At 36.0% G+C, this 27,877-nt stretch overlaps 3 protein-coding genes across 3 annotated transcripts; all 3 read left to right on the top strand.

Annotated features, from left to right (window-relative positions):
- The first annotated feature begins 3,777 nt into the window (after window positions 1–3,777).
- On the top strand, window positions 3,778–6,698 carry LOC113318060 (eukaryotic peptide chain release factor subunit 1-3). The gene is made up of 2 exons (XM_026566188.1): window positions 3,778–3,885; window positions 4,968–6,698. Exon 2 carries the CDS (start codon window positions 5,012–5,014, stop codon window positions 6,320–6,322), a length of 1,311 nt encoding a protein of 436 aa, XP_026421973.1. The 5' UTR covers window positions 3,778–3,885; window positions 4,968–5,011; the 3' UTR covers window positions 6,323–6,698.
- A 9,894-nt stretch (window positions 6,699–16,592) lies between these two features.
- Window positions 16,593–19,770, top strand: LOC113318846 (probable prolyl 4-hydroxylase 4). Its single transcript, XM_026567102.1, has 7 exons — window positions 16,593–17,036; window positions 17,154–17,211; window positions 17,318–17,422; window positions 18,112–18,169; window positions 18,364–18,539; window positions 19,081–19,147; window positions 19,225–19,770. Exons 1-7 carry the CDS (start codon window positions 16,903–16,905, stop codon window positions 19,530–19,532), a joined length of 906 nt encoding a protein of 301 aa, XP_026422887.1. The 5' UTR covers window positions 16,593–16,902; the 3' UTR covers window positions 19,533–19,770.
- Window positions 19,771–20,367: 597 nt separating this feature from the next.
- LOC113316127 (E3 ubiquitin-protein ligase WAV3-like) lies at window positions 20,368–27,206 on the top strand. The gene is made up of 3 exons (XM_026564349.1): window positions 20,368–20,471; window positions 20,745–21,415; window positions 26,019–27,206. Exons 2-3 carry the CDS (start codon window positions 20,900–20,902, stop codon window positions 27,204–27,206), a joined length of 1,704 nt encoding a protein of 567 aa, XP_026420134.1. The 5' UTR covers window positions 20,368–20,471; window positions 20,745–20,899.
- Window positions 27,207–27,877: the final 671 nt, after the last annotated feature.

Genomic DNA, 27,877 nt, shown 5'->3' with positions numbered 1-27,877 from the left:
CAGTTGGTGCAAAAATTACTCTTATGTTCTTAGAGACCACTCAAGAAGATGCAATGATCTCTACAACCAATGGTGGTATTTTTTCAGTTAAAAGCACTTACAATATGCTGTCAAACATTCAAAGTGATAGTCAAGTAAATGGTGTTGTTGTCCCAACTCGTCCTTGAAAAATCCTTGTGGAAGTGCAATGTATCACACAAAATTAAATTATTTGTGTGGAAGTGTATTAGGGACATCATCCCAACTAGAAGCAAAATTGCGAGATACAATCCAGATATTGAAACTCTTTGTGGAAGTTGTGGCTGAGCAGAGGAAACAATTGAACATCTCCTACTAGAATGCAGGCACACGAGAGTTGTATAAAGATGCATTAATGTGGATATTGATGTTGTTAATAATAGTTTAGTTACAACTGCACAATGGTGCACAAGCTGGTTCACAACTAATCAAGCTACACAAGCTGGTTGTATAGACTTATGATTGGTTGATGGATAATTTGGAAAGACAGATGACTCTGTCTTTCAGGGGGTATCACTAAACCCTTTTAATTCTATGCACATGATCAATTACTATTTGCATCTTTGTTTCCCCTATTTGAATCTTTGTTTCCCCCATAATGTTTTGCATGATGATACTGACATCAATATTGCTTTCCCTACATTGCCTGTTTCACAATGGAAACCATCTGACTATGGTTTAGTTAAATTTAATATAAATGCCTCTTTTTTTCTTAAAACTAACCGAGTTGGAACCTGTTTGGTTTTTCGAGATCATGCAGGACATTGTGCAGGGATCAAATGAACTTTCTCGACAGATTGCTTAGACCCTGAAGAAGCAGAATGCAAAGCGGTTCGAGAAGCACTTATATGGGCTAAAGCTCTGCAGATTAAAAACACCGGAATATCATCATGGAAATCAAACATATTAGCTTTAGTTTTGAATTTTGCAATTTTCTTATGTTAGTAGAACGATAACCAGGTTGTTGTAGTAGGAACGATAACCAGGTTGGTGACGATACCTCTAAACTTGTTAGAGAAGATTCAGATGACCTGGTAAGTTACAATAACTTTCATGCAACCTTATAGCAAGAGACCAAAACTTCTTTGTTGGCCAATTCTATTTAAATAAAACTAGGTGTTATGCCCGTGCTCTGCACGGGCGTAGATATCTTGTAAAGAAGAAGCATGAAATAAAGTATTATACCGTTAAAATTTAGGCTAGTGTTTTTCCCTATTTTAGATAGAGAAGCTAGAATTTAAGTTAGATACGTATTTAGATTCGCCCCATCATGGAAAGTTATTATAGAATTAAACTGTAATCGAAGATGGTGAATCTGGTTTCCACATTTTAGATAGAGATGCCTGGATTTTAGATAGGCACACCTATTTGGATTGCCTGTGCTAATAAAGTGCACATGCTTTGTTGTTTAATGAGCCTGGGCTGGCCATGTTAATAATGTGTAGAAATTCAACATAAGTCTGTCATTTGCTACCTTTTTGCACAGTATGTAGTTTTATAGAATTTACAGTAGCACCATGTTGCAGTTGCACCAAAACTAATAATTAAATGCTTGCACTCGATCAAGCTAGGAAGAAACTAAGATATATTCAGAACCCTATATGGACTCTCAAAACTAAGAACATGAATGCAATCTTAGGAACTCGATTAAATAGATATTTCTTCACTTTTGGTGCAAAAGATACTTTCCAGGGTAACTAAATGGTGGTCCGATTTTAGTATACTGTTAAAAGAGTAGGCAAGAGGATATAAGGTGACACATCTTGTATTTGCCATAGTTGCATATACCACAAAATCAACTTGTTTTCTTGCCTGCAATCGACATCTTTCGTCTGCAAAAACAACCAAGAAAAAAATGAACAAGATAGGGCGTCCAAAATAGAATCTCAACTCCATTAATTTGTAATCCCATTATGTCCATCCAAGTGCACTAAGAACCTATATAAGGCACTGATGAAGACATTTGAATCTATGGAGACGCAGTCAATACTTTTATGTCTAAAACAGACCATAAAATCCTGATCTCCAAAAGCGTCTTCTGACCCAATAATGTCAAAGAGAGTAAGTGGTTGCCTGTCTCCGCCGAATTCTTGGGTGTCCAATATCATACCCATTGTTATTCCACCATAACAATACAATTTTCTGAGGTAAAATCCTACTTGTTCTAACAGTCACAGGTTCTTTACCTTCTTCTAATGCCATCTCTAGCATCAACAAACAGTAGTAACTACGATATCAAAATATCAAACTTTAACTTCCAATTCACACAACTCACAAACCATTTCCGTGATTACTAAAGATATCTTCCTCAGATATGCAATTAATAGACTTTTAAACTCAAGTACGATCTGGAAATCAACACATGTAGTGATAAGAACTTGATAATCCTTCCATAAAACAAAACAACTAAATTTTTTTTCCACAAAACAATTAGTAGTTTAGAAAATCATTGTTGTAACCTGATACTTAATAGTTTAGAAGTCACCAGTGGTTTGTTTTTTCATCGTGAACTATATACAGTTTGTTTTTTTCCTGGTGAACTATACATAGTATAAACACGTTACAGTAGGAAGCTCATGTGCATAACCAAACAGAACAAAAATACTCTTATAGAATGCACATAATTTACCATTCGTTCATGCCTGTTGCGACTTGCGAAATGATAAATCCTTACGAAACCAATACACAGCCGCAAAAAGTCAAAAATCGATATAAAAGAGAGAAAATGAACGAACCCTAATTTTTGTTTATGTGAATCAAATAAAATAAAAAATTCAAAAAAACTTACGGAAATACCGATATTGCCTAGAATGCTTCTCCACTGACGACGACAACATGATTTCAACTCTGATCTACAGACTGCAGTTCAATCAAAAACATAGAGGAAAAATATAAAAGAAAACTCAAACATTACCTTGTTCAACCGACATATTCTGCTGTCTAACTGGATTTTTCTTCCGTCTGCGTATAGTTATACATAAATATCGATTGTAACGTGCTTGATCTCTCAATATAGATGGCGTTGAGCTGATATCCGCAACACGTCTCCCACGATCACTATGACACACCATTAGTGATTGTTGTTTAGTTGCAGAGGGAAGTCTCTTTTTTTTTAGTTTTTTTTTTATCGCTGTTGATTGAGAGGCAAGTCTCTGTTTTGCAGGATTTTGTTTTTTATGCATTCGTAAATTGTAAATTAATTTGGTAAACTATAAAATAGAGTCGGTGGTGTTTCCGTAGGTGGTGTTTTCGGGCATAGTTTCGGTAGTGGAGAATAACAGGACGATATTATTGGGTGAAATATACACCAGTGGAACCAGAAGCTTTATGAAGAGAGCTTTGTTCAGTTTTTAACCATAACAGAAGAAATTCACCCGTGAAATAACAGGAAGATCCTATTAGTAGAAATATATCCTGGTAGGGCCAGAAGCTCTAAGAAGAAAGCTTTGTTCATCTTTTAACCACAATGGAGGAAATTCACCTGTAATCATATTATTATATTATATTATTATTATTCTGATTAATTAATTAATTAATTAATCGTTTTCCGTTATAAAAAAAAAATGTTGAGTTGTGTCCCGTACGCCGGAGCGTGATGATGGTCAAAAGATATTGACTTAATTGGGAACTGCATCCGAAAGTACCGGTTTTTTGGGAAAGGAAAATTAAATACTAATAAAACGGTTTTTGTATCATTTGCATGTTTCGGAAGTAAAAGTGTAAAACCCTAATAAAAGCCTACACAGAAACAGAATCAAACCCACCGTTATCTTCTGTCTAGCATAGAGAGAGTATTTTTTTCTCCTCTTTCTCTCTTTACTTTCAGTTCTTCTTCATCCAAGAAGGAGAAGAAGAAACCTTAGACAGGTAAAATTGAGATTCTGTTCTGTTTTACTGTATAAATTTTAGTATCTCTAGTTTGTTTATAGTTTTTTTTTTCTTAGATCCATTTTCAGCTACTAATCTTATTCAACAGATCTAGAAAACTGGTTTGTATTCAATTGCATCTCATATGTTTTATGTTTTAATCTAGTATTTTTGATAGATCTAGATTGAATTATGCTCGTTTGTGTCGTTAGATTTTGGACAATACTGTGTTTGTGGCTGCTGCTGTTAAGTTTAAGTACTATCAGAAATCCTAGTTATCAATTTGATACAGTTTGTGTTACATCGGGTTTTAGTTTGTCGTTGTTGTTGTGAAGTTTTTTTTATGAATATCTGTTTTGAGGAATTCACGCGAATGAATTCACGCGAATTAGTAAGTAGGTATGTCATTGACTAGATATTTTGCATTGCATTGTCGTTCGACTTAATCATCTTGACACATATTCGTATTGGCCTAGAGTAGTTATGGTTGTTAGCAAATTGGACTCTTATATTGTTTGGTTGCAGATTGAAGAGGCTCAGTATTTAAGGTTTATCTTAAACTTTTCAATTGATGCATGACAAACAAATATAGCATCTGTGTTTTGTATGGTATTATAAATATAAGCCTGGAATTGCAGACAGTGAAACATTAGAAAATTAATTCAATATAGAGCAATTAAGAATGTTGCATAACAATTTGTTCAAGGAACCCCCAATTTATGTGGGTTTTCTTGGCGTATGTGCCGAGGTGGATATTTATTTGTTGGTCATTGCTACACTTTATAGGCAAGATGTGTAGTCTTATATTCTTTTAATCAATCTGTTGTGTAATTTGATGTTGTTCATATGGTAGCTGCAAGCAATCAAAGTGGTGTATTATAGTAGTTTTTGCTATCATCACGTTGTGGTATTTTGGTAATTGCAAATGTACATAATGTTGTATGATATAGGTATTCATTTCAAGTTGTGGTCTTCCTGAGTTGTTTTCTTGGGTATCTTCATGTTAAGTATCCGCGAATTTTGCTTTGAACTTTATGACTAGAATTGAGTCATGTGAACTGATTGCATGGTTTGGTCTCCAGGTTAGTGGTTTCTTCGTGCTTGGTTATATTTCAAATCTCTTGCAATGTCAGACGGTCAGGATACTGATAAGAATATCGAGATATGGAAGATCAAGAAATTGATTAAAGCGCTAGAAGCTGCTAGAGGTAATGGTACAAGCATGATTTCTCTCATCATGCCACCACGAGATCAGGTTGCTCGGGTCACTAAGATGTTGGGTGATGAATTTGGTACTGCCTCAAACATCAAGAGTAGAGTTAACCGTCAGTCAGTATTGGGTGCGATTACCTCTGCTCAACAGAGATTGAAACTTTACAATAAGGTCCCTCCAAATGGTTTAGTTTTGTACACAGGAACTATCATGACAGATGATGGGAAGGAGAAGAAGGTTACAATTGATTTTGAGCCTTTCAAGGCAATTAATGCATCATTGTACCTTTGTGATAATAAGTTTCATACAGAGGCTCTAAATGAACTTTTGGAATCTGATGACAAGTTTGGTTTCATAGTCATGGATGGAAATGGTACACTTTTTGGGACACTAAGTGGGAACACACGTGAAGTGCTTCATAAGTTCACAGTCGATCTCCCAAAGAAACACGGTAGAGGAGGACAATCTGCTCTGCGTTTTGCTCGTCTTCGAATGGAGAAGCGTCACAACTATGTGAGAAAAACTGCTGAGCTTGCAACACAAATGTACATCAATCCAGCCACTAGTCAGCCTAATGTCTCAGGGTTAATTCTTGCTGGATCTGCTGATTTCAAGACAGAGCTGAGTCAGTCCGATATGTTTGATCCCCGTCTTCAGGCCAAGATACTGAATGTGGTTGATGTTTCTTATGGAGGTGAGAATGGTTTCAATCAAGCCATTGAGCTTTCTGCCGAGATTCTATCTAATGTGAAGTTCATTCAGGAAAAAAAATTGATTGGTAAGTATTTCGAGGAGATTAGTCAAGACACAGGGAAGTACGTATTTGGTGTGGAAGATACTCTGAAAACTCTAGAAATGGGTGCTGTAGAGACACTTATTGTGTGGGAAAATCTGGACATCAACAGATACGTACTGAAGAACAGTGCCACTGCGGAGATAGTTATCAAGCATTTGAACAAGGATCAAGAAGCTGATCAAAGTAACTTTAGGGATTCGGAAACCTCTGCAGAATTGGAGGTTCAAGAAAAGACTTCATTGTTGGAGTGGTTTGCTAACGAGTACCGAAAATTTGGATGTACACTTGAGTTTGTTACCAACAAATCCCAAGAAGGGTCCCAATTTTGTAGAGGTTTTGGAGGCATTGGAGGTATCTTACGTTACCAGCTTGACATCAGGCAGTTTGATGAGTTGTCGGACGGGGAAGTATATGAAGATTCGGATTAGAAACGTATCAACCATATCTCAGAGTTGGTGTAGGAAATAAATAGAAGTCGTTACCTGGAATTTATGAAGGCTTGAACTCGTTGCTGTTATTATGCTGCTGCGGCGTACTTGACAATGGTTTCAGGAAGGAATTGAACTGAAGGTTTTGCCTACTCTGATTTCTTCTTCTTCTATGGTTGATTGCATGTTTCATGTCACATTACTCACACAATTAGAGTTTCCTACTGTGTGTACAACTAGGGGTTTTGTTTAGCTAGAGGTGGATTTTGGTTATGGACCCTCTAGTGGGAAAAAGACATTTTAAGTTATTGCTGTTGTGATTGTTGCACCTTCCATTTTGATGTGGTTAAATCATATACTTTTTTTCTTTTCCTGATCTTCTTTTACGAATTTTTCTTCGAATGTGCCACCAGCACAAACTTTTGACTTGTGAGCCTATTGACTGTCACTAGTATCATTCCTGCAGGCGGATAAGCAATAAAGTATCCATTCTACTCGGATAATGAAAATGTTGTTTGCTTGATATAATTTTCAACCTTGCAATTGGAAATAAATTTTTGTATTTCAGGCTTTGAATTCTTTATGTCGGTTCATTACAGTTTACAACGAAGCTTTTCTTCCAAGAGCGCAATCTTTTGGCTTTAATTCAGTGTGGAAAATGATCCCAAAACCGTTGTAGATTTGGCATCTACCTGTTCCTGATGTGTTGTCAAAAAGAAGAAAAACGCGTTTGGCTCTTTCTAAAAGTTTTAATATGTTTCTGTTTTTTAAAGGTTTTTTGCTCTTCGAATCTTCATAGGAAAGTTTTTGTTGAGTGTCCTCCGTTTTGCTGAGTTAACTGCTCTAACCGAGCTAGTATTGGGTTTGGCGTGGTTGGTATTGCTTTCTCCTGCTGCAGTATCTGCTCCGCCGGTACGGTGGCAGGAACTTGCTTCGTCTTATTCCTGGCATCGTTTGTCTTGGCCAGTTTTGCAGGAGGTCTCGTGCTCGCCTCTGGATCTTTTGCTTGCTTTGGTGCGCATGTCATGGTATACACTTTTTGTGTTGCATCTAGTCTTCGTGCTACTGATAACTCATCTTGGTTGATCTATTTTGGAGATTCAGCTGCGTATTAGGTGCAAGTTGTCAATGTCAGTTTCGTCCCTCCAGAATTTAGTCTCTTTAGTGGGTCTTTCTACAACGAGATTTATACCCTGTCTTGCCAGTTACGTGACTATACCCATGTTGACGGTGAATTCTATTCACTGTTGTTGTCCATCACATTGGATATGTTGTCTGGTTCCTCCCATCATGTTAGATTATGCAGTTTTAGGAGGTGATTTGGTAGTTTTAGTAATTTTCTGTCACTTTGTGCTCTTCTTGTTATCATAACACTTGGAAGTGTGCTAATATGAGATCTGCACGGTTGCTTCCTTTCGACAGAAGTTTTAGTGTTGTTTGCTTGCTTTTCAGTCAAGCTTTGTCCTAAGTTTCTGATCAAATGAAAACTGAACTTAGCTCACAAGAGAAAGGAGCAACTCCACTTCTAGTTTCGGATCAAGAGTACCACTGTGGATGGTGATTTGTGTAGTAATAAGGACAAAAAACTCAGTTCGAACTTTGTTGCAAAATTTAGGCTCATCGGCCCAACTCAAAGGGCCGTCTCTTGGCCTCTAAGGCCTCATAGACACAACACTTGGTACATCCCCTCGAAATGTATTGGTCATGTCTACTAATTATTCCCACGATGAGTTAACGATTGATTTCATGAACATGGGTGAAACTTAAGTCTTGAGTTCATGAATATGGGCGAAATTTAAGTCTCCAGTATGCACGAGTTGTACCTCGGTCACAAGCACGACTCAAAGTCTTATGAGCCTGAATTTCATGAACATGGGCAAAACTTAAGTCTCCAGCACGACTCGTACCTCGGTCACAAGCACGACTCAAAGTCTTATGAGCCTCGTGACTGACTCTTCTTAGTAATCCTTTCGAGATATACTAGTCATCTATGCTCCTGAACCTCATGACTGACTCAAACACGACTTAAAGTCTTATGTGCCTCGTGATTGACTCTTGTTAGTACATCCCCTCGAGATATACTAATCATCTATGCTCCTGAACCTCATGACACCTAGTACATTCCTGCGACATATACTTGTCATGTATACTCTATAAATGAACACGTCCATGACTCGTAGTAACATCACCGTTATATTACCTGTCAAATCTAGTGTCTTAAGTCTCATATCACTACGCCAGAATATGCAACATTTGATAGGGGACATTCCAACAATCTGATAGCAAAATCACGTCACTTTATTTTTGATATGGGTTTGCTATTGGATTATTTACATGGCCCCCGATTGAGCTTTTATTATCGAGGAAACAGTAAGAGGGCCGTTGATTTCCGTTTCTAATTCCTTTCTTCCTTAAATTCATTTTTCTATTCACTCAGAAGGTGGAGTCTCCCTTCTCCAACAACTAATACATCATTTAAGATACTCGAAAACGAATGAAATTGAAATAAAGAATTGAAATCTGAATTTAGGTTTTCAAAGCTAAATCAGAGGATTAACGACGTCAACAGCCCGTTTTATATATAAACAATATTCGACACTCTCTGACACATATAGGCTTCACTCTCAATCTCGTGTACCGATATCACCATGAGACCCGAGCCTCGTGAGCATCTCTTAACTAACTCCATGAGCCTTGTGCCCAAAAGCTTATATCTATTTCGTACAGACACGAGTACGAGATTTGGGCGTATTAAGTCTCAGACATAAGCCTCATCCTCAAGTTTGTCACACCCACCATAAAAGACTAACAAGTAGAGTTTGGTCCCCCAGGCCATGAGATGTCTCTTAGACGATCCTTATACTATCTTTTGCTTCTTACATTACTCATCCTAGTTATAAAGCACAAATCAGGGAATATTCCTCTACCTCAGTCAACATTAAATACAGAGGGTATTGTTACAGGACCAACATATCATTACGATGGTTGATCCAGTCACACAAATGGAATATCCTTAGGATTTTGGTCTAGTGGTCTACAACCTTGGGTAATACCCAGTTGTATTTCTCACTGCTAAAGACAACAGTCGCTCGAGGAGGTTACATGCACTCCATCCTTATATCACCGACTTGAAATCAGGGTTTTGCAGTTATAAATATACCAAAAATGGGTCATTCTAAATAAAACAACTTAGCTACAAACATATCTCGGAGCATTCTTTTGCAAGACAAAATTACCCAGATAGCTCTCTTCTATCTGCATTCATCCCTATGACCATCCCTAATCTCTCTCTTGTGACTGAAGTAGTTATTGAACGATCAATATCTTGGCTTAGGCGAAGATTGTTCGTGATGATCCTCCTACAACTCAAACTCAAAAACCTAAATCTATCAGTTATACCCATTTACCCACTTTTTTTAATATCTACAACCACACATAAAGATTTGTGTCCCAGACGAAGATCTCATGAATCATCTACATCCTAGTTTTTTTTTTCTTTTTAATCTTTGAAATGATTTTTAGGTTATTTTATGATCGTTGAAAGGTTATGTCGATTCCCTTGTATGCGAGTCAAAATGTAGTCGTTAAATATTTAGATAACCTACACACAATCGATAAGTAAGAAACGTATTCTGGGTCTCCTATAAAATTTTTGTGTTCTACTTAAGAATACAAAATAAGGTGATTAAGTAGTAAAACTATAATCTCCCTAAATATGAATGTCCTTATTATTTATAGTGATTAATTGGGTACTAGCTGATTGATTTGAATGTATATATATATATACATATATTAAGATATATTTAATTTAGTATTAAGGATTTATTTTTTTCCCGATCGAATTTTAATTTTTAATTAAAAAATGTAGAACCACATAAGGTGTGGTCGGGGGGAGATCATAGTCATGGAATATTCTGGGACATCATTCCTTTTCACACTCAAAACATTATTGACTTTCTTTGGTATCCACTTCTGAGTGCATTTAGGAAAAACCAGAGCCTTCTTCCCATTACTCTCTTCTAGAATTATCGGAATAGAATTGGATTGACTATTCTTTTGCAAGTTAGTCTTTCTCCAATTGGGAGCATCGGATCTTGTCTTCGTCTTTATGAATTTATCCTTTTGACCATTACGATTGTAAAAAGGATTCGTATGACATTTATAGGAAAATCTAGGTTTATCACATCAATGATTCCTTTACCTAAAGGTTGGACAGTTGCAACCTGTAACGTTAAGGGGATTAGTCTTAACATATGATCTTGGTTTCACAACTTCTTGTGATGCCCAAACAAGAACATCATGAAGTTTCTCATTCCTTATACGGAAACGATATCTCATTTTCAGGTGACCTTTATTTCCGCAATAGTGGCAAACATAAAGAGTGTTCTTACCTCGATGCGTGTGTGCTGACTTTGGAGGTTGATATACTTTTCTCTTTTGAACCTTAACTGTCGGTAAAGGTATTTCATTTTTGCCATTAGTGGAAACCTTTTGTTGAGAAGAATCACTAGCCTTGACAAATTTTACCTCTTTGCTAATACTTGGAGCATCTATTCCCTTATAGCCCGATCCTCGTGTATCACGATGAGTTTACTTGCTCCTAGCATAGTGGTTAATTTGCTTGAACTAGTATTGAACTTTTTCAAGTCATCTTCCAACAACTTGATTTTATCAAGAGCAACGACTAAATCAGCCTCAAGACGTTTTTCTCGAGAGAGAAAAGCACTTTCTCTGTCATCAAAACTTGCTTGTTGGGAGTTAATCCTTCCTTCAATTTCTGCAAGTTTCTCTTCTAACAAGAAGTATTTTTGATAAACACGATCACATTCAAGTGACTTTCTACTCAGGTTTTCCTTGGCATCTTTGAGGACCGACTCGCAAGAGCGATTCCAACTATAAAGACCTCCGTAAATCCTTTTCAATTTCTTGTTTTCTCGACATAGAGGAGTCAGAAGAGATGTGACATGAGAAGTAGTAAACTTCTTAATTTTCAACGAATCCAAAAACTTAACCTATATTGAGACTTCCTCATCAACATCTCTATCAATATCTGAATCACCTTCATCAGAAAGTTCATCCAACTGTTCTTCTAGGCGTGTTTCCCAGTTATCAACAGTTTCTTCATCACAAGGATATTTAAATATTGAATTAGATATGACAGTTCTCTCAGGTGAATTCAAGCTTTGAAATCATTTGGTAATTTCTGACCTGGTACGTTATTAGAGATAGACTCGTCCATAGACAGATCGCTACAAACACAGACTTATGAGGTCTTAAACATGTTTGCCTGCTCTGATACCAATTGAAAAAGCGGAGGTCTAACAACCACACCCAATATTTCGTTCGGCAATCTGAATATACAAACTCCAATATACTTTCAAGAGAATCAACTAAACAGTCAGACTTAATCAAGAGAAAAGTATATCAAAGAGTTTATATCTCAATTTCTCAATTCAATCTGCAATCAACAAATAGGAATTTGCGAGCCCAATTGAATAAGAGAAATAAATTGAACGGTACCAAAGACCAATGTTCAAGTGTCAATCAATTTATATCAACAACCAAAGGTTGGATTATCTAATTGATTGATCTTAACGCACAAACTGTGATATTTTTATTATATTACAAAATATAATGCGGAAAAGAAATAACACAGATACCGGAATTTTGTTAACGAGGAAAAACGAAAATGAAGAAAAACCCCGGGACCTAGTCCAGATTTGTACACCACACTATATTAAGCCGCTACAGACACTAGCCTACTACCAATGAACTTCAGACTGGAATGTAGTTGAGCCCTAATCAATCTCACACTGATCAAGGTACAGTTGCGTTCCCTACGCCTCAAGAGCCACGCCGGATTCTGCGCACTTGATTCTCATAGTTGAAATCACCCACAACTAAGATTTGCTAGGACCCAAAGTCGAAGACTTGATAAACAAATCTGCATCACACAGAAAAGTCTATTGAATAGATAAATCTGTCTCCCACAGAAATACCTACGAGTTTTTGTTCCGTCTTTTGATAAATCAAGGTGAACAAGAACCAATTGATAAGCCAGACTTATATTCCCGAAGAACATCCTCGTATTATCAATCACCTCACAATAATCTTAATCGATTAACGAAACAAGATATTGTGGAATCATAAACAATGAGACGAAGGTGTTTGTGACTACTTTTCAATCTTACATATCAGAGATAAAATCTCGAGCAAATCTTAAAGAAGATAATACTCATTCACAATAGAAAAATACAAGATCAGAACACGCAACTACAGAGAAAATAGTTGAGTCTAGCTTCACAATCCCAATGAAAATCTTTAAGTTGTTAACCTACAGGGTTTCGTGAAAAACCTAAGGTTAAAGGAGAATCGACTCTAGTCGCAACTAGTATCACACATGAGGTATGGTGATTAGGTTTCTCAGTTGTTAGAGTTCTCCTTTATATAGATTTCAAATCAGGGTTTGCAATCTAAGTTACCTTGGTAACAAAGCATTCAATGTTCACCGTTAGATGAAAACATGATTAGATTCAAGCTAATATATTTCAACTGTTAGGTCGAACTTAGCTTGTTATACACAAATGAAATTTACCTTCATTTAGGTTTGAGTAACCGTACCTAAACGTGTACACTTAGTCAGTTCAACAATAGTTAACCAATGGTTAGCCATATGAGCACTTTCATATCAACGTTATCCATCTTTACCATAACCAGTTTAAATGACTCAAATGAAACTGGTTAGAGAGTTTTTCAATTGCTTAGATATCATAGATGTATACAAGAAACAATTGAAGCAAAATCGATTTTGATTCACTCGATCAATTCATGAACATCATAGCCACGGTTTTCAAAAGATTGCATTCCTTATTATATAAATGTTTTAGTTCATGAACAAACCGATTTTAGAAAGTAACCTACTTAAGTATGCAAACGGGTACGCATACCTAAGTAGCCGGACCGAGTTTGGTTACGCCAGTACGCGTACGGGTATGCATACCAATTCTCACTTCCAAACTCCAACAGAAATTCACGGAACCCAAACTTCCGCCAGTACGCGTACGGGTACGCACACCTAGGTTCCGGACTTCCAACAACCAACCAGTATGCGTACCCGGTTTTGGATTTTACACAAATGTGAAATACACTATGTTTATATCCAAACATGGTTACTTGTTCTAAACTCTCATTTCAATCATTGAAACTTTCTTAGAGGATAACAATAGTTGTTATCCACAAACTATTAGCATCAAAACGATTTTCAAGTTATTGAAATAATCAATATGACTTTCGTCAAGAGTAAAGATGAACTTGGTTAAAACGAAAGCTTACCAACACATATTTCGAGAAATAGATATGTGAGTTAAACTCGGCTCGAAATAGAAAATGTGTATAATTGAAGTCTATATAGCAATACGATTTTTGTCTCAAATAGGAGATAGAATAGATAGACTTTTGAGTGATAGATAAGTTCAAGTCTCCACATAACTTTTGTTGATGAAGTTCCACAAGTTCTCTTTAGTAGTTTTTCGTCTTCATTCGATGAACGCCGTTGAGTCTAAAGCTCAACTACACTTACTATCATAATCCGAGACTTAGCTATAAGTAGGCTAGAAATCAAGACTTATAGTTTTGGCAATTAAACTTGACAAACAAGCTTGAGATAGCAACACTTGCGAGTTCGACCGAGCAGTGCTCTAACAGTACCTACTTATGATCGGTCATACCAGTCACTAGGATCGGTTACACAACCTCTTATGATCGCTCACACCAATTACCAGAATTGGTCACACCAATTACAAAGATCGATCATACCATCTCATGATGATTACTTAGGATCGGTTACACCAATTACCAGAACCGTTCTTACTAAATCATAATTCTAGGTATTGTGATCGGTTCTACCAATATACATAACCTGAGTTAAGATCGGTTCTACCAACTTACACATATTGGTCATCCAAAGAATATGCAATGAATATCCGGACCAATATACCTATTGATTTCCCTTTCAATTCATGAAACAAGTTCACGAACTTACTTCCTTTAAATAAATGTAAAACATTGCTTCCTAGGATGGAATCTTCACCATTAACCCATACACATTATCATAAAACTATATACAAGATTATGTCGATGTCATATCTACGAAGTTCAAAAGATAAGCATTATACTTTGTAATATAATTCCTTAATACTATGACCATATTATTATGATCATGTCTATCTACTAGAGTACTATTTATATACAAGCTTCGAATGTTATGTTTTCAATATAGCACGACTTGAAAGATACGGTAGGAATTGAAACAAGTTCAAGTCAATTTACTAACGTCAAGTGGAAGGATGATGTCGTCGTTGTAGTCGTTACTTCTTCTCATTCTTCAGGTCTTCAGAGTAATACTTATATGTCTTAACATTCCTAGACTTTCTAGTCTAACCTAAACGAAGTTGACTCTAATATTTAATTAAGCGACACTAGATGAGTTTCGATACTAAAATATGACAACCAAACTTGACATACCAACTCTTGGTGAGTTCAACCGAGCTATGCTCTAACATGGTATGATCATGATTTTTTTTAAAATTTATTTCGATTTGATGGAGTAGCTTCTTCGTTGCTAATTTGGGTTTCATATGCTACTCTTATTAATGGATTTAATGGTGACAATATGGTTGATGCTTAATCAAGCTGGTTTTCTCTTCTCAACAAGTTGTATCTGTCCCAATTAGGTAAATCTAATATCCACTCAACTAAACTAAATCAATATTTTTAGATCCCTTATTCACAACAGCATAACGTTATCCTCCATTCCCTGGTCAGAATTTTATCTATTCATTGATAATGTTTCCATATTATCACAAAAGTGTTCAAAACCCCTTACCCATAGTTGCATGGAAGTTATGTTTATATGTTCATATTTATCCTTTTATGCGCCGGTTTTCGATTTGGTTTGTCGTTTCCATGTAAGCTCTGCTTGAATTTGATTCGTTTCTTCTGGTTGTTTGTTTGTCTTGTTTTTCCTCACTTTGTCCAAGACTCCAAGTTATGGACATGCGAAGTACCCTAGCTAGTTTTTTTTTTAACCAATTTGTCATTCCCTGTATGTAGTGGTTTTTTTCTAAATACCACACCTGTTGGTTAAAATAGTAGTACGCTCATAATCCTTGGAGTATGAAGTATTGATTGTTAGTTGGTCAACTTCCGTAGTTCGTTTTTATCCCCTGTTTTTCCCGATTCAAAATTTTTTGCCTTGTTCATCGTTGGTGTTTTCCTGAAATTTTGTCAATGAAGATAATTAGTTTGCACTTTTATTTGTTTTTGCTTAAGTTTGAATCTTCTAATAATTCTACACCCATCTATATATCTTCAAGAGCCATCCATTTTATATCACTTCAAGAGCCAACTTTAAACCTGAATGTATATGAAAATCCCGAACTTCTACAACAACAACATCATCGGAGTAAACTCCTACTGGTAATGATCACGATGAAATTTCATAAACTTATTGCAAATTTTAAGTTTCGAATACCAAAGAGTAACAAACTATATGTATGCATTAACATGCATCTCTATGTGCCGGTGGATACTAATCCAGACTTTTGTAATTGAATCGTAACAAAATTGTAATAGCCTTTTACATTCTGTTTTTGGTGGTACTGTATTAGGTTCAATATATCCTTTTGGGTTAGTCTTGCTTGGGTCTGTATTACATTAACTTAATCAAGTTTGAGTCTACAATTATTGTTGTTTCTTTATTTTCAGTCTGTATTACATTAGCTTAATCAAGTTCGAGTCTGTAATTATTCTTGTTTCTTTATTTTCAATCTCCCGTATCATTTTAGTAACAACAACAGCAGTACTAGTAATTTTTAGTAGTAACATTATTAATTCTATTCTCGGGTTGTATTTTGCTTGCATCAAATCATTCAAGGACATTGATTGGAGATTCTTCAAGCAAAAATCATAGCTAAAGGCACATTTAGAAGATACAGATCAAGCTGAAAAAACAAGAGATAGACAGATATCGTTCAGGCAGTACTCCTCGGCATATGGATGCAAATGCCTGCCTAACAACTTCTTTCAATTGCATCAAACCCCTCTCCCATCAACTAAATTCATATACACACTAGTTTGTCCATCTAAAGTATATTTTTTGTTGCGGGAAGCCTTTCGGCCTTCGACTTCGACTCCAATATCTTCCTGATACAAATTCGATTTGAAGACTGCTATTCACATTCTGCTCCAATGTGACGTTGTAATTGATAAATCTTAGAATATCATGTATCCTACTGTTATAGTCGGTAGTAGTTCAATAAATTTCATGTTTTATAAAAGAAAACAAAGACCGTGTCTAAACGTGTCGGATTGATTTCTTTCATTCTCTTCTGTTTTAATAAATTTAATTTTGGAGGTGGCACAAACTTCAAAGAAGCAGAGTCGTGAGCTTCATCTTTTAACACACCAACCAGTTCAACGACAAAAACATCAAACTGTGAGATTTAGTTTCAGAGATCTGATACAAAAATAACTCAAAATAAATTCAACTTTCTTGCTTTCTTTCTCTTTCTGTAGAGAAAATGATGATTCAATCATCAACACTAATCATTTCTCTTCTATGTATCATTCTATCAGTCTTTCAAACTTGTTATTCAGTTTCAACGGGCACCATTATTCAACCTTCTAAGAGTAGACAAATTTCATGGAAACCCAGGTACCTATTTCTAACAATTTTTAATTCAATCAGTTAATTTTTATCATGAATTGAGACAAACCCATGATTTAATTCTGTTAAAAAAAATTTGTTGACTTAAATTTTTTTTGTCAACAGAGCATTTGTGTATGAAGGGTTTCTAACGGAGGAAGAATGTGATCATCTGATAGCTTTGGTAAGTCTTTTGTCCTTCTTTTATGAAAGTTCCTCAATTTTAAATGAAGGATTCGTAGTTTTGAATCTTGATATAGTAATTTGTGATGGATTTTTGTTTTTGGCAGGCAAAAACTGAGCTAAAGAGATCAGTTGTAGCTAATAGTGAGTCTGGGGACAGTATGCTTAGCGAAGTTCGAACTAGCTCCGGAACCTTTATTGGTAAAGCAAAGGTTGTTGCATATTTCACTTCAAAAGAATGTAATATTGATTGATCTTCACTGCATTGATGTTATATGTAGAAGAGTGCACATGGTAACAAATAGGAATTTGTTTTGGCTTGCTAATGAACGCCATTTAATGCTGAACACAAGTTAGTTCGCTATATTTGATTGTTTCATATTACTTCAACGGTATAGTTGAAACATTGAAATTAAAAGATACCATTTCTTGGATTTGAATCCGGAACATACCAAAAAATAAAACTCGTTTATCTTTGCCTCAACGTTGAGGTTGAAACATAGCAAAAGAAGAAAAGAAATTTCATTTAATCTGTGGGGTTGTATCGATTAAAAGACTTGGTTGTTGGTGTTGGTGTTGGTGTTGTTGTTGTTTCGATTAAAAGACTATTGACATTTGGTGTTGGTGGATGAGAAGTAGACCACTCCATTTGAGCATTTGTAGATGTAAATATGTAATGACATTGGTATTTAGAGGTTACCGAATGACACTTGTATCACCCCGTTATTGTAATGTCATAAAATCTATCATCTGGTTATTGAAGTTATATCTAACCATTCTCATTTTCTACTCGTTTTTTTCTTCTTGCTATTGGTATTATGTTATGTTGATGTTTTGCTAGAAACACCCACATTAAGGTTAAATTCTAGCTAACTTGCTTGTTCTCTCTTTTGCCTTCTAGGATTCTATTGTATCACATATCGAGGACAAGATCGCAGCATGGACCTTTCTGCCAAAAGGTTTGGATTTATTTAACCTATAGTCCTAGTCTTTTCTTTTACTCGTTACACAATTTTTTATTATTCCATTCTCTATATTCTTGGATGTATGCATATAATCAAGGAAGAATCTTACTGCATATCCTCAGGATCAGAAACCACTAAAAAATGTGTATGAGATTGGGGCTAAGTAAACTATGTTAACTCCTTTTCAGAGAATGGTGAGGATATTCAAGTACTGAAATATGAAGAGGGGCAAAAATATGATGCACATTATGACTACTTCTCCGATCCAGTTAATATTGTTAGAGGAGGGCATCGTCTTGCTACTGTGCTAATGTATCTAAGTGATGTCCAAAAAGGTGGTGAAACCGTATTTCCAAATGCAGAGGTTAGTCCATGGTTTCCCGTTACTTCAATTCGACTTGTATCTATATCTTGTCAATATGTGTTAACTGTAAAGTTCACTTCCATGTAGCAAGACTAAACGATATTTGAACTCTTATTTGGAAATCTGTTTCTTTTTTGCTTCTTGACCATGTTACAATCTGGAAATTCCTTCCATCATTTAGAACTGTTGGATCGTTCCAGGAATGAGTTCTGCTCTCAAAATTGTAACAGCAAAATTTCCGTGCCTTTGTTTCTAGTATCGTACATCATGAATGGACCATTAGATTGTTACACTGCCTGATCATGTAGTGCGAATTAGGAGTGAATACAAGGATGAGATCTTCCTGGAAAGGCACTTAGTAGTTTCGAGATTGGTTGCCGTTTGATCTTCTTGTGTTTCATCTTCTTTGTGCACACATTTTCTCTGTATATTCATGGAACTAATTTGTCTATTTTTTTGGATGAAACCATGGATGATTGTAATCTTGTTAGTCACTGGATAGAAATGGAAATTTTTGATTTTGTTTTCTTACTCATGCTAGGAGCTTCCACACCGTGGATCCCATTATAAGGATGACTTATCTGATTGTGCAAAGAAGGGAATTGCAGGTTAGTATGTGAGATGAAGGTTTCAGACTATGTGTTGCTATTATATTTACTGAACTTAAATGATCTATTCTTTGCAGTAAAACCACGAAAAGGAGATGCACTTCTCTTCTTCAATCTCTACCCAACTGCTGTCCCAGACACCATGAGTCTCCATGGTGGATGCCCCGTGCTTGAAGGTGAAAAATGGTCTGCAACCAAGTGGATACATGTGGACTCCTTCGACAAGATAGTAGGAAGTGGTGGTAGTGGTGGTGGTAGCTGCTCAGATGACAACGATAGGTGCGAGCAATGGGCAGCTCTTGGAGAATGCACAAAGAACCCAGAGTACATGGTGGGATCTACAGACATTCCGGGCTCTTGTAGGAGGAGTTGTAAGGTTTGTTAACATGTGTGTTATTGATTTTGGTTTTGGAGCGTCTCTTGTATCTTCCACGGGTTACTCTGCAGTTTCTACAAATGGTGTACCAAATTAAGATGTTGTATTGGAACAGCTTTGTCTGTTCTACCTTGATTATTCAGTACTTTTTGGGTTGTCTAACCTCTAATTTTTGGTTTATCGTTTGTACTAGTAGTATTTTAATACTTTATCATTATGTTTCTGTCAAGTTAATTGACAAATATATTCATGGTTAAACTTATCTTTTCGCTTTCGCTTTCCTTTTTTCAGCTTGATTTACCAAATTCCATTAAACTATACATAACAAAGGTAGAACCAGGTTTAGGTATCAGGATTCAGACTGTTAAGCATAAAAAGTTTCACACATTTGAATACTTTTTGTACATTTTTTTCCTCATCGAGTCCGTTCAATTGAGGTGCAACCAACTGGTGGTTGGTGAAACCCAATAGGAATAACTTACTTGGGTACGTTTGAATTCCTTTTACAAGAACAATATAGTGATTGAAACGAGTCATACAATTTGTGGTTCAAGGAATAGAATTGTGGGTAAACGCCAATCTCAAAAACCACATTCTCCTGCTAAATGCTAATTAAGTTTTGACTTTTGGGATTGTTAAGTAACAAAGTAACCTTACTTGGTTTGTTTTATAATGAGAAAATTCAACAAAAGTAGCTAAGTTTAATTCACAGGATAGCAGTAGAAGACTAGTTCAATACACTCAATCTAAAACCAACCGGATAAGAATGGGTTGCTCTCACTAAGTCACTAGTATTGTATATATATATCATTTACTTAAACTCCTAAACATCATCCCCAACCCCTTGTTTTTGGAAGTGCTGATTGATCAATATCCCACTGCAGGACATTAACATAGATATTTAGTGTTTGACTTCTTTTCCTTGGCTTTCCAGACTTCATAATCATGGTGAGTGTTCATCAGAAATCTGTTCTGATCTTAGTTACTTTGTAAAATGAAGGTTTACAATTGTGATTTAAATTGTTTGATGATTGATTACCATATCTTGTTGTGCATATTTGTCGCATCTTATAGTATTAATATTTGCATCACCATAGCGAACAAACGTTTCCGTTCTTGCAGAATACATATTTCTTTGTTTTGTGATTATTTCTTCATGATAAGCATCTGGTGAATGACTTGAAATAATTTTACACATGTTTTGCTTTTTCATTTTGGCAGAGGATTTGTACTTTATGTGATGGTGCCCTGAAAGCAGGATCTGGTATTGTGACTAGAGCCATATTCTCTGCAGAATGCTCACATTCATTTCATTTCGCTTGCATCACTTCATATGTGAAGCGTGGAAACCATATTTGCCCCATTTGTGATGCTGAATGGAAGGATATCCCTTCACATGCACCTATTGCCAAACCAACCAATGGATCGACAAGAGTCGTCCCATTCTTACCTGGCCATCACATATTAAAGCGACACCAGGCACATTACCCTGTATTCCTTCTCAAACAAATTCTAAACCGAGCATTACATCAAATTCCCAATCTTCTGAGCCATTTCACTTCAATGATGACGATCCCTTGGATTTCCAATTTAAGTTTCCCTCTAATGATAAATCAATCATTAGGTCCATAGATATCAAAACATCCACTGAATTGTCAGCTGTTCGGAGATCAATATCGCAAAAAAACTTCCATGTACTTATTAATCTCAAAGCTCATGTCACAGATATGAATCAAGTTAATAGTGATATACCATCTCCAACTCGTCGTGCTCCAGTTGATCTTGTCACCGTTCTTGATGTAAGTGGTAGCATGACAGGTACGAAGATTCTGTTGTTGAAGCGAGCCATGGGGTTTGTTATAGAGAACCTTGGCCCTTTTGACAGATTATCCGTTAGTGAAAAATACTAGAACCACCCTACTATATGGGTGCAATATGTACAAGCCCGACAAAATGGATCATTCTCTCCCAACTCCATACTTTCACATTTTCATATTGCTAGGCCCAAAACTTTTAATATTAAGGCTTACCAATAAAACTACACTTTTAAAATACCTAAAATACCCCATCTACATTTGATGAACTGTATCGTCGGCTTATGTTCAGTTTCATTTTTTATTTCATTTTCTCTCTCCATCTAAAACCAGAGCGAAAACCAAAGATTAGATTCATTTTCTAGGGTTTTCTTGATTCGATGTACTGCGAAGAGGAAGAAATGATAAGATTCTTTGATCTCTACTTATGTATCTACTGACGATGTTTCTGGATCTTCATTGGTTTCTGAGTAAGTCGAAATCGAGATGCAGAGACGATGAAGATTGTCATCAACAATTAGATCCGAAGATTCAACAACAAAAAGTTGAGAAATATAAGTTTCTCCCTTCTAATCCTATTTAGATCAATTGAAATTTTTTATTATGTGATTCAGAAATTGATTCGGAAATAAAACTCAGAAGAAACTAATTCTTACGTCTCTTGAAAATCTAATTAACTTTGATTTCAACTGAAATTTATTGATTAATTCATGATCATAGTATAGATCGATTATCATCTTATCCCAATCTTCGTGTTTGAGTTAAAAATTTTGAAAAATATTTGTCGACAAATTTTCTAGAGCTTACTGTTAGAAATCGATCTGTCTCTTAATTTGTAATCTCGATCGACAATTGAACTTTTGATTCTTGATTAGAGCATCTTAATCCTTATTACCCTCTGAATAAATTTGAATATTTACTTACTTTTGATTTTCGATCTGATCTGAACTTATATATGTCCATGATCAATTGATTTACTAATTTTTATCGTCTCTATATCTCTGTCTAAGCTCTTTGATGGTGTTTCCCAGAGGAGAATAGTCGAAGAGCTCCGTATAATTCCTCTCCTGAGATAGAAAAAGGCAAGATTTCAGTTCATGTTCAAAGGTTGAAGAAGCGGAGGCAAAGGAAAAGATAGAAATGCTAGATGCAATTAAAAGGCAAGGAAGTTGAAGAAGTAGTAAAATGAGGATGGTTTATAATTACTAAAATAAATCTGGTATCATAATAAATCCTCTTAATTTTGTCTTTCAATCCTGTTGATGCCTTTGTGTATAGTTTTGAGTATTTTGAAGATTTTTGTGTTTTTATTTCTGAGAAATCTGGTATATCATAATAAGGGTGATGGATATTTCTAGTATGTACCTATATCTGTTGATTTCTAGGGCTGGCCTGTTAAGTACTCTATTGAGCATGTATCTACTTTGTTTGATATAGGTGCATGAATTATATAAATTCTGGTTTCTTTTTCATGTGTTGTCTTTATCTAGTTTTATAATTTGATTTCCCTGTAATTGTTACAAGTGCATAAGGTCCTGTTTTTTGAATCATTGGTTACTAGTAGCTATTATAATTGCCGGAAGCTTGATTACTTAGCTTCCATGTACTGCGTCTAACCTGAATTTGCGACTTGTATATTTCCCCTTCAGTAGTCCCTGATTTTTTTATTCTGGGTTATATCATTTTGCAACTGAATTCGTTGAGTTTCTTTCTTCTTTTCAACTTGACACATTGAATTGCCTCAGTTTGTTATTTACTAGTAGTTTTTTTCTAGCTTACTGATTTTTGCAGGTTAGTTAATGTTTACTTGCTACTGCGCATACAAGCTATAAGCATGTGTTGGAGTACTAAGGGTGACATTAATCAGACCAATAAGGATGTTGCATCGCCCGGATGGAATGTGAATATCTTAACTTTCTAGTGATTGCTCCTCCAAATAATTATTGGATGTGTAACTTCTAGCTACACATGCTAATATGCATGTGTAACTAATGGTTACACATGCCATATGCATATGTAACTATTTATTACACATGCATTTTGTATGTGTAATAACAGTTTACACATACCAAATAGGAAAGATCTTTATATGTTATTCGATACGGTTGGGGGAAATAGGAAAGATAAATGAATTAAACAACATGAGGTAACAAATAAGGAGTTGCAAGAAAGGTACTCACAAAACCACAAGATTTGGAAGCAGCGTAATTGAATCTGGGATATTCCCAATTTTTTGGTTTCCGTCTAATAATCTGCAGGCAACGAAGTACTAGCTACTCAGCATAAGTGAGGATGAGAAGCTTATAATTATAATGTTATAACATGAGCATTGCTTACATGTGTTTTAGAACCATACTTGTATTTGTGCAGTGGTGGTATAAAGTGTTGGATCTCCGATTTGGTTAATGCATTTTACTGATTATGTTTTCTGAATCTGCAAATTCGACTGGTAAGATTTTCTGATTTTAATTTTAGGGTATAATTCTTCATACTTCATTTTATTGAAGTAGTGTTAAGACCTAGATAGTTCTACATTTTATTATAACTAGTTTCATGTTGTTGGTTTCAGGTAAGTTTACTGTGACGACGTATGAAAGTGGCAAAATGTAAGTGTAATAGAGTTTCAATCGATTCCGTTGTAGTGTTTGACTTCGTACAAGATATTATTTGTTTTGTTTGAACCGATGGTGTTTCCTTGTAGAGAGTCCTTACTTGATTAGGGCATGGTTACTTGTGTAAACAAATTAAAATTTAGGAATAATATTCTGTAAGTGAGAGCTAGCTTGTCTAATGTTTTGAAGTTTCTATTGTTATAATGAAGAATTTTTATTATAACTAGTAAAATTGTAGGCATTTTATCTAGTTTCCTATTCTGGTTAAGTTTTGTCAGTTATCATGCGTTCATCTAATGGCCTTGGTGTTTTGTACAGGATGATGGTATTCAAGTGAAAGTCGACAAGCTTTCTTCCACATGAGCCCAACTTAACTATGAGTATTATTTTCTCAAATAATGTGAGCGCACAAAAATTATGAACACTGCTGAGAATTTAGGAGAGGTTCTTATTTACACAGTGAGCCTCCACTTCCTGTATCATTTTTATTTTTATATTTTATCCTTTCTTAAATGCTTTTTCTTAGAAGGTTGATGTTCGTCACCAATCGTTTGATATTGTATTCTGTTTTGAAACTGAAATCCCTCACTTGTATTCCAGTTTCAAATGAGGGGAGAAGTTACTTACAAAGTTTCATGATGTATGAAGCTTGATGCCGAAGCTGCAAATAATTTGAAAGAGAAAAAATTGATGATGAGTACCGACTAAACATGTAAGTAGGATTTTTTTTTCCTTCGTATGTTACTGTTGGGACAAGAAACAAGATAGCATATGCTGATATTTGTCGTCTTAAGATGAGTTTTCACATTGTCACTCATGGAATCATGTTTGGAACCTTAGATTTTAATGATAGGAATTTCTCAATTGATGCGTAATTTCTAGTTACACAAGCTAAATAGATGTGTAATTTCTAGTTACGCATGCTAATTAGATGTGTAACTTCTAGTTACACAAGCTAAATAGATGTGTAACTTCTAGTTACACATGCTAATTAGATGTGTAACTTTTACTTACACATACTGATTGAATATGTAACTTCTGGTTTTAGTGATTGAATTACTGTTACACTAGTCGGATGCATGTGAAACTTACTGTTACAAAGTTATATGCATGTGTAATTTCTGATTACACATCTCTCTTCATAGTTTTTTTTTCTGATTACTTTAAGTTGGTTACATGGCATATGCTCTACAAATTCAGTTTTTTTTTTCTTCATCCCAACCTAATCCCATGGGTGTTTAATTTCTTTCAGATATCCAAGCATTTTGGAATCGAGGAAGACAAGAAGGGAAGAGAACATTTTTATTGTAGGATATCGTGGCTTATTTCTAAGATATAGCTGCTTATTTCGATGATTTCGTTTTACATATCTAGTTTTTTGACTCGTTTGTTGTGAATAACAAGCAATTACTATTATTGATAAACAAACGAATTATTGTAAATGAAAATTAAAGTAATACATGTATTTTCTATGTGTAGTTTTGTTGTATCACTAATAAGTACACATATACGCCTGTGTAACTTCTGCGTATACATGTGTAACTACTGAGCGCACATCTATATACAAGTGTAACTTTGCGTCACACATGTCATATGCATGTGTAACTTCTGGATACACATGCCATATGTTGATGGTGGTTGGCGGTGGTGGCGGGAGGTGGTTGTCAGTGGAGGTGGCGGGTGGTGGTTGTCGGAGGTGGTTTGACGGTGGTGGTTGGTGGCAGTGGTGGTTGGTGGCGACGGTGGTCAAAGGTGGTTAACAGTGGTGGTCAGAGGTGGTTGGCGGTGGCTGGCGGCGGTGGTGGTGGTCGGAGGTGGTTGGTGACGGTGGTGGTCGGAGGTGGTGTGACGGTGGTGGTCAGAGGTGGTGTGACTGTGGTGGTCGGAGGTGGTTGGAACATCATCACATAATATTTTAATAATTTTGGGCCTAAATTTAAATTTTATTTAATTATCGGCTTGACAATATGCATAAGGATATCAACGACTTTTAATAATTTGGGGCCTAGAATTAAATTTCTTTTAATTAAGGGCCTCATATTATGGGTTATCCATGGGTTAGGCCTTAGCCTAATTTTCCCGTTACCGTTATTACCTTCTCATCTAGTGCCCGCCGCCTCTTCCCGCTTCTCCTAATGGATGATTCTGGAAAACAACATGCACTACAAGCTGTGAATTGTTTGTTTGCTGGTGGTGGGACAAACATTTTAGAAGGTCTCAAAAAGGGGGCACAAGTAATTGAAGACCGAAGACACAAAAATCCTGTTTGTAGCATCATGCTGTTATCTGACGGGCAGGACACAGTTAAGAATAGAATCCACCTTCAAGAAAAGTTAAGGTTGAAAATTGCAGTTCATACATTTGGATTTGGTGAGGACCATGATCCCACCACATTGCACTCAATTGCCGAGGGTTCCAAGGGCACATTTTCCTTTATTGAAGATGAGGGACTGATACAAGATGCATTTGCGCAATGCATCGGTGGTCTCCTTGGTGTAGTTGCACAAGACTTGCAAGTACACATACAATCTCTTCAACTCGATCTTTGTCTTAGCCAACTGAAAGCAGGGAGTTATTCCTCCAACATATCATGCGATAATCAAATAGGATTTGTAGACATTGGGGAGTTGTATGCAGATGAAGAGAGGGATGTACTTGTGCTGGTTAACATTCCAGCTGTAGTAGAAGACAAGGATTCCGGCAATCAGATGAAGCTGGTTAGTGTTTGGTGTACATACAGAGACCCTTTCACGAAAGAATCCATGGCTACCGATGCTATAGAAGTGAAATTATATAGACCCAGAAGTCTTATTGAAGATTTGGTTGTTTCTGTAGAGGTTGATGGGCAGAAAAATCGGTTCCGAGCTGCTGAGGCAATGCGTTTTGCACGGGCTGCTGCAGATAAAGGCGATCTGCCTAATGCACGAGCAATAATTGATCGTTGTAGGATGTGGATATCAGAGAGTGCTTCTATGCGTGCCGGTGACAAGTTGTCTATTGCATTGGACGCTGAGCTTCAAGAGGTATGGTCAAGGATGGGGAGCAAGAAAATTTACGAGTCAACAGGAAGGGGATATATACTTTCGGGAATGAGTTCACATTCAATGCAAAAGGCTACTGCTCGAGGAGATTCTACTGAGACTTCAAGCCCTGTTCATGCTTATCCGACGCCTCCCATGTTTGAAATGCTAAAACTATCTGGGATGTCTCTCCCAAATTTCCTTCGGCCCAAAAAAACGCCGCCAAAATATCTTTAGTGCTTGCTTTTCTCTTCCTTCCTGGGATTGGGTCGATAGTGTGGGATTCAACAGACATGCTTGTGGGGGGTGCGAGCTTTGAGTTTATGTAGTTCAAGGCTTCAAGCTGTTGTATTCATGGATCGATGAGTAGTACTTCCTTGAGTCTGCATGCTCGTACTATCATGATACCGTGTTATGTGGTCCAGTAACTTACAAAATAATTAAAAGGCATTTACCACACGGGACTCCCGGATCATTATGGCCGACTTTCGTCTCTGTTCGACTAGTAAAGGAAAAAAAATGTGTGGAACAGGCGTACTCTTCCTTTCAAGATCTAAGTTTTTAATTCATCAATCAAAACATTTAGAAAATGAATGCTAGAATAACAGTCATACTCCCTCCCGCCCTAAAATAGATGATCTATTTAATTTTAAATTTTGTCCATAAATTGAAGTTTATGAATATCCGTTTTATATATAGTTCGAGAGATATATCAATTCTAAGTTTTACTACTAGTTATTTTTCATAAGGGATATAATTATTAAAAGAATATTTAAAAATACTCCCTTCTCATCTTTATCTTAAGAATTATGCAAACTTGAACTAGGTTATCTATCTAGGACGGAAGGAGTAGTATAGATCTGTTCAACTTCAAAAACAAGGTATGGAATCTATAGATATAGAATAGA

This window comes from Papaver somniferum, chromosome 10, assembly GCF_003573695.1.
Source record: "Papaver somniferum cultivar HN1 chromosome 10, ASM357369v1, whole genome shotgun sequence".
Lineage (NCBI taxonomy): Eukaryota > Viridiplantae > Streptophyta > Magnoliopsida > Ranunculales > Papaveraceae > Papaver > Papaver somniferum.
Note: the sequence above shows the minus strand (reverse complement) of the source record. Positions and strands in the feature narration are given on the sequence as shown.

Bases quoted from the DNA above. Each gene is read 5' to 3' on its own strand.
- LOC113316127 (XM_026564349.1), top strand. From the start codon at position 20,900: ATGGAAGGATATCCCTTCACATGCACCTATTGCCAAACCAACCAATGG. The intron at 21,416-26,018 runs GTTAGTGAAAAA...GTTAGGCCTTAG, and splicing joins GCCCTTTTGACAGATTATCC to CCTAATTTTCCCGTTACCGT.
- LOC113318060 (XM_026566188.1), top strand. From the start codon at position 5,012: ATGTCAGACGGTCAGGATACTGATAAGAATATCGAGATATGGAAGATC.
- LOC113318846 (XM_026567102.1), top strand. From the start codon at position 16,903: ATGATGATTCAATCATCAACACTAATCATTTCTCTTCTATGTATCATT. The intron at 18,170-18,363 runs GTTTGGATTTAT...ACTCCTTTTCAG, and splicing joins ATGGACCTTTCTGCCAAAAG to AGAATGGTGAGGATATTCAA. The intron at 19,148-19,224 runs GTTAGTATGTGA...TATTCTTTGCAG, and splicing joins TGCAAAGAAGGGAATTGCAG to TAAAACCACGAAAAGGAGAT.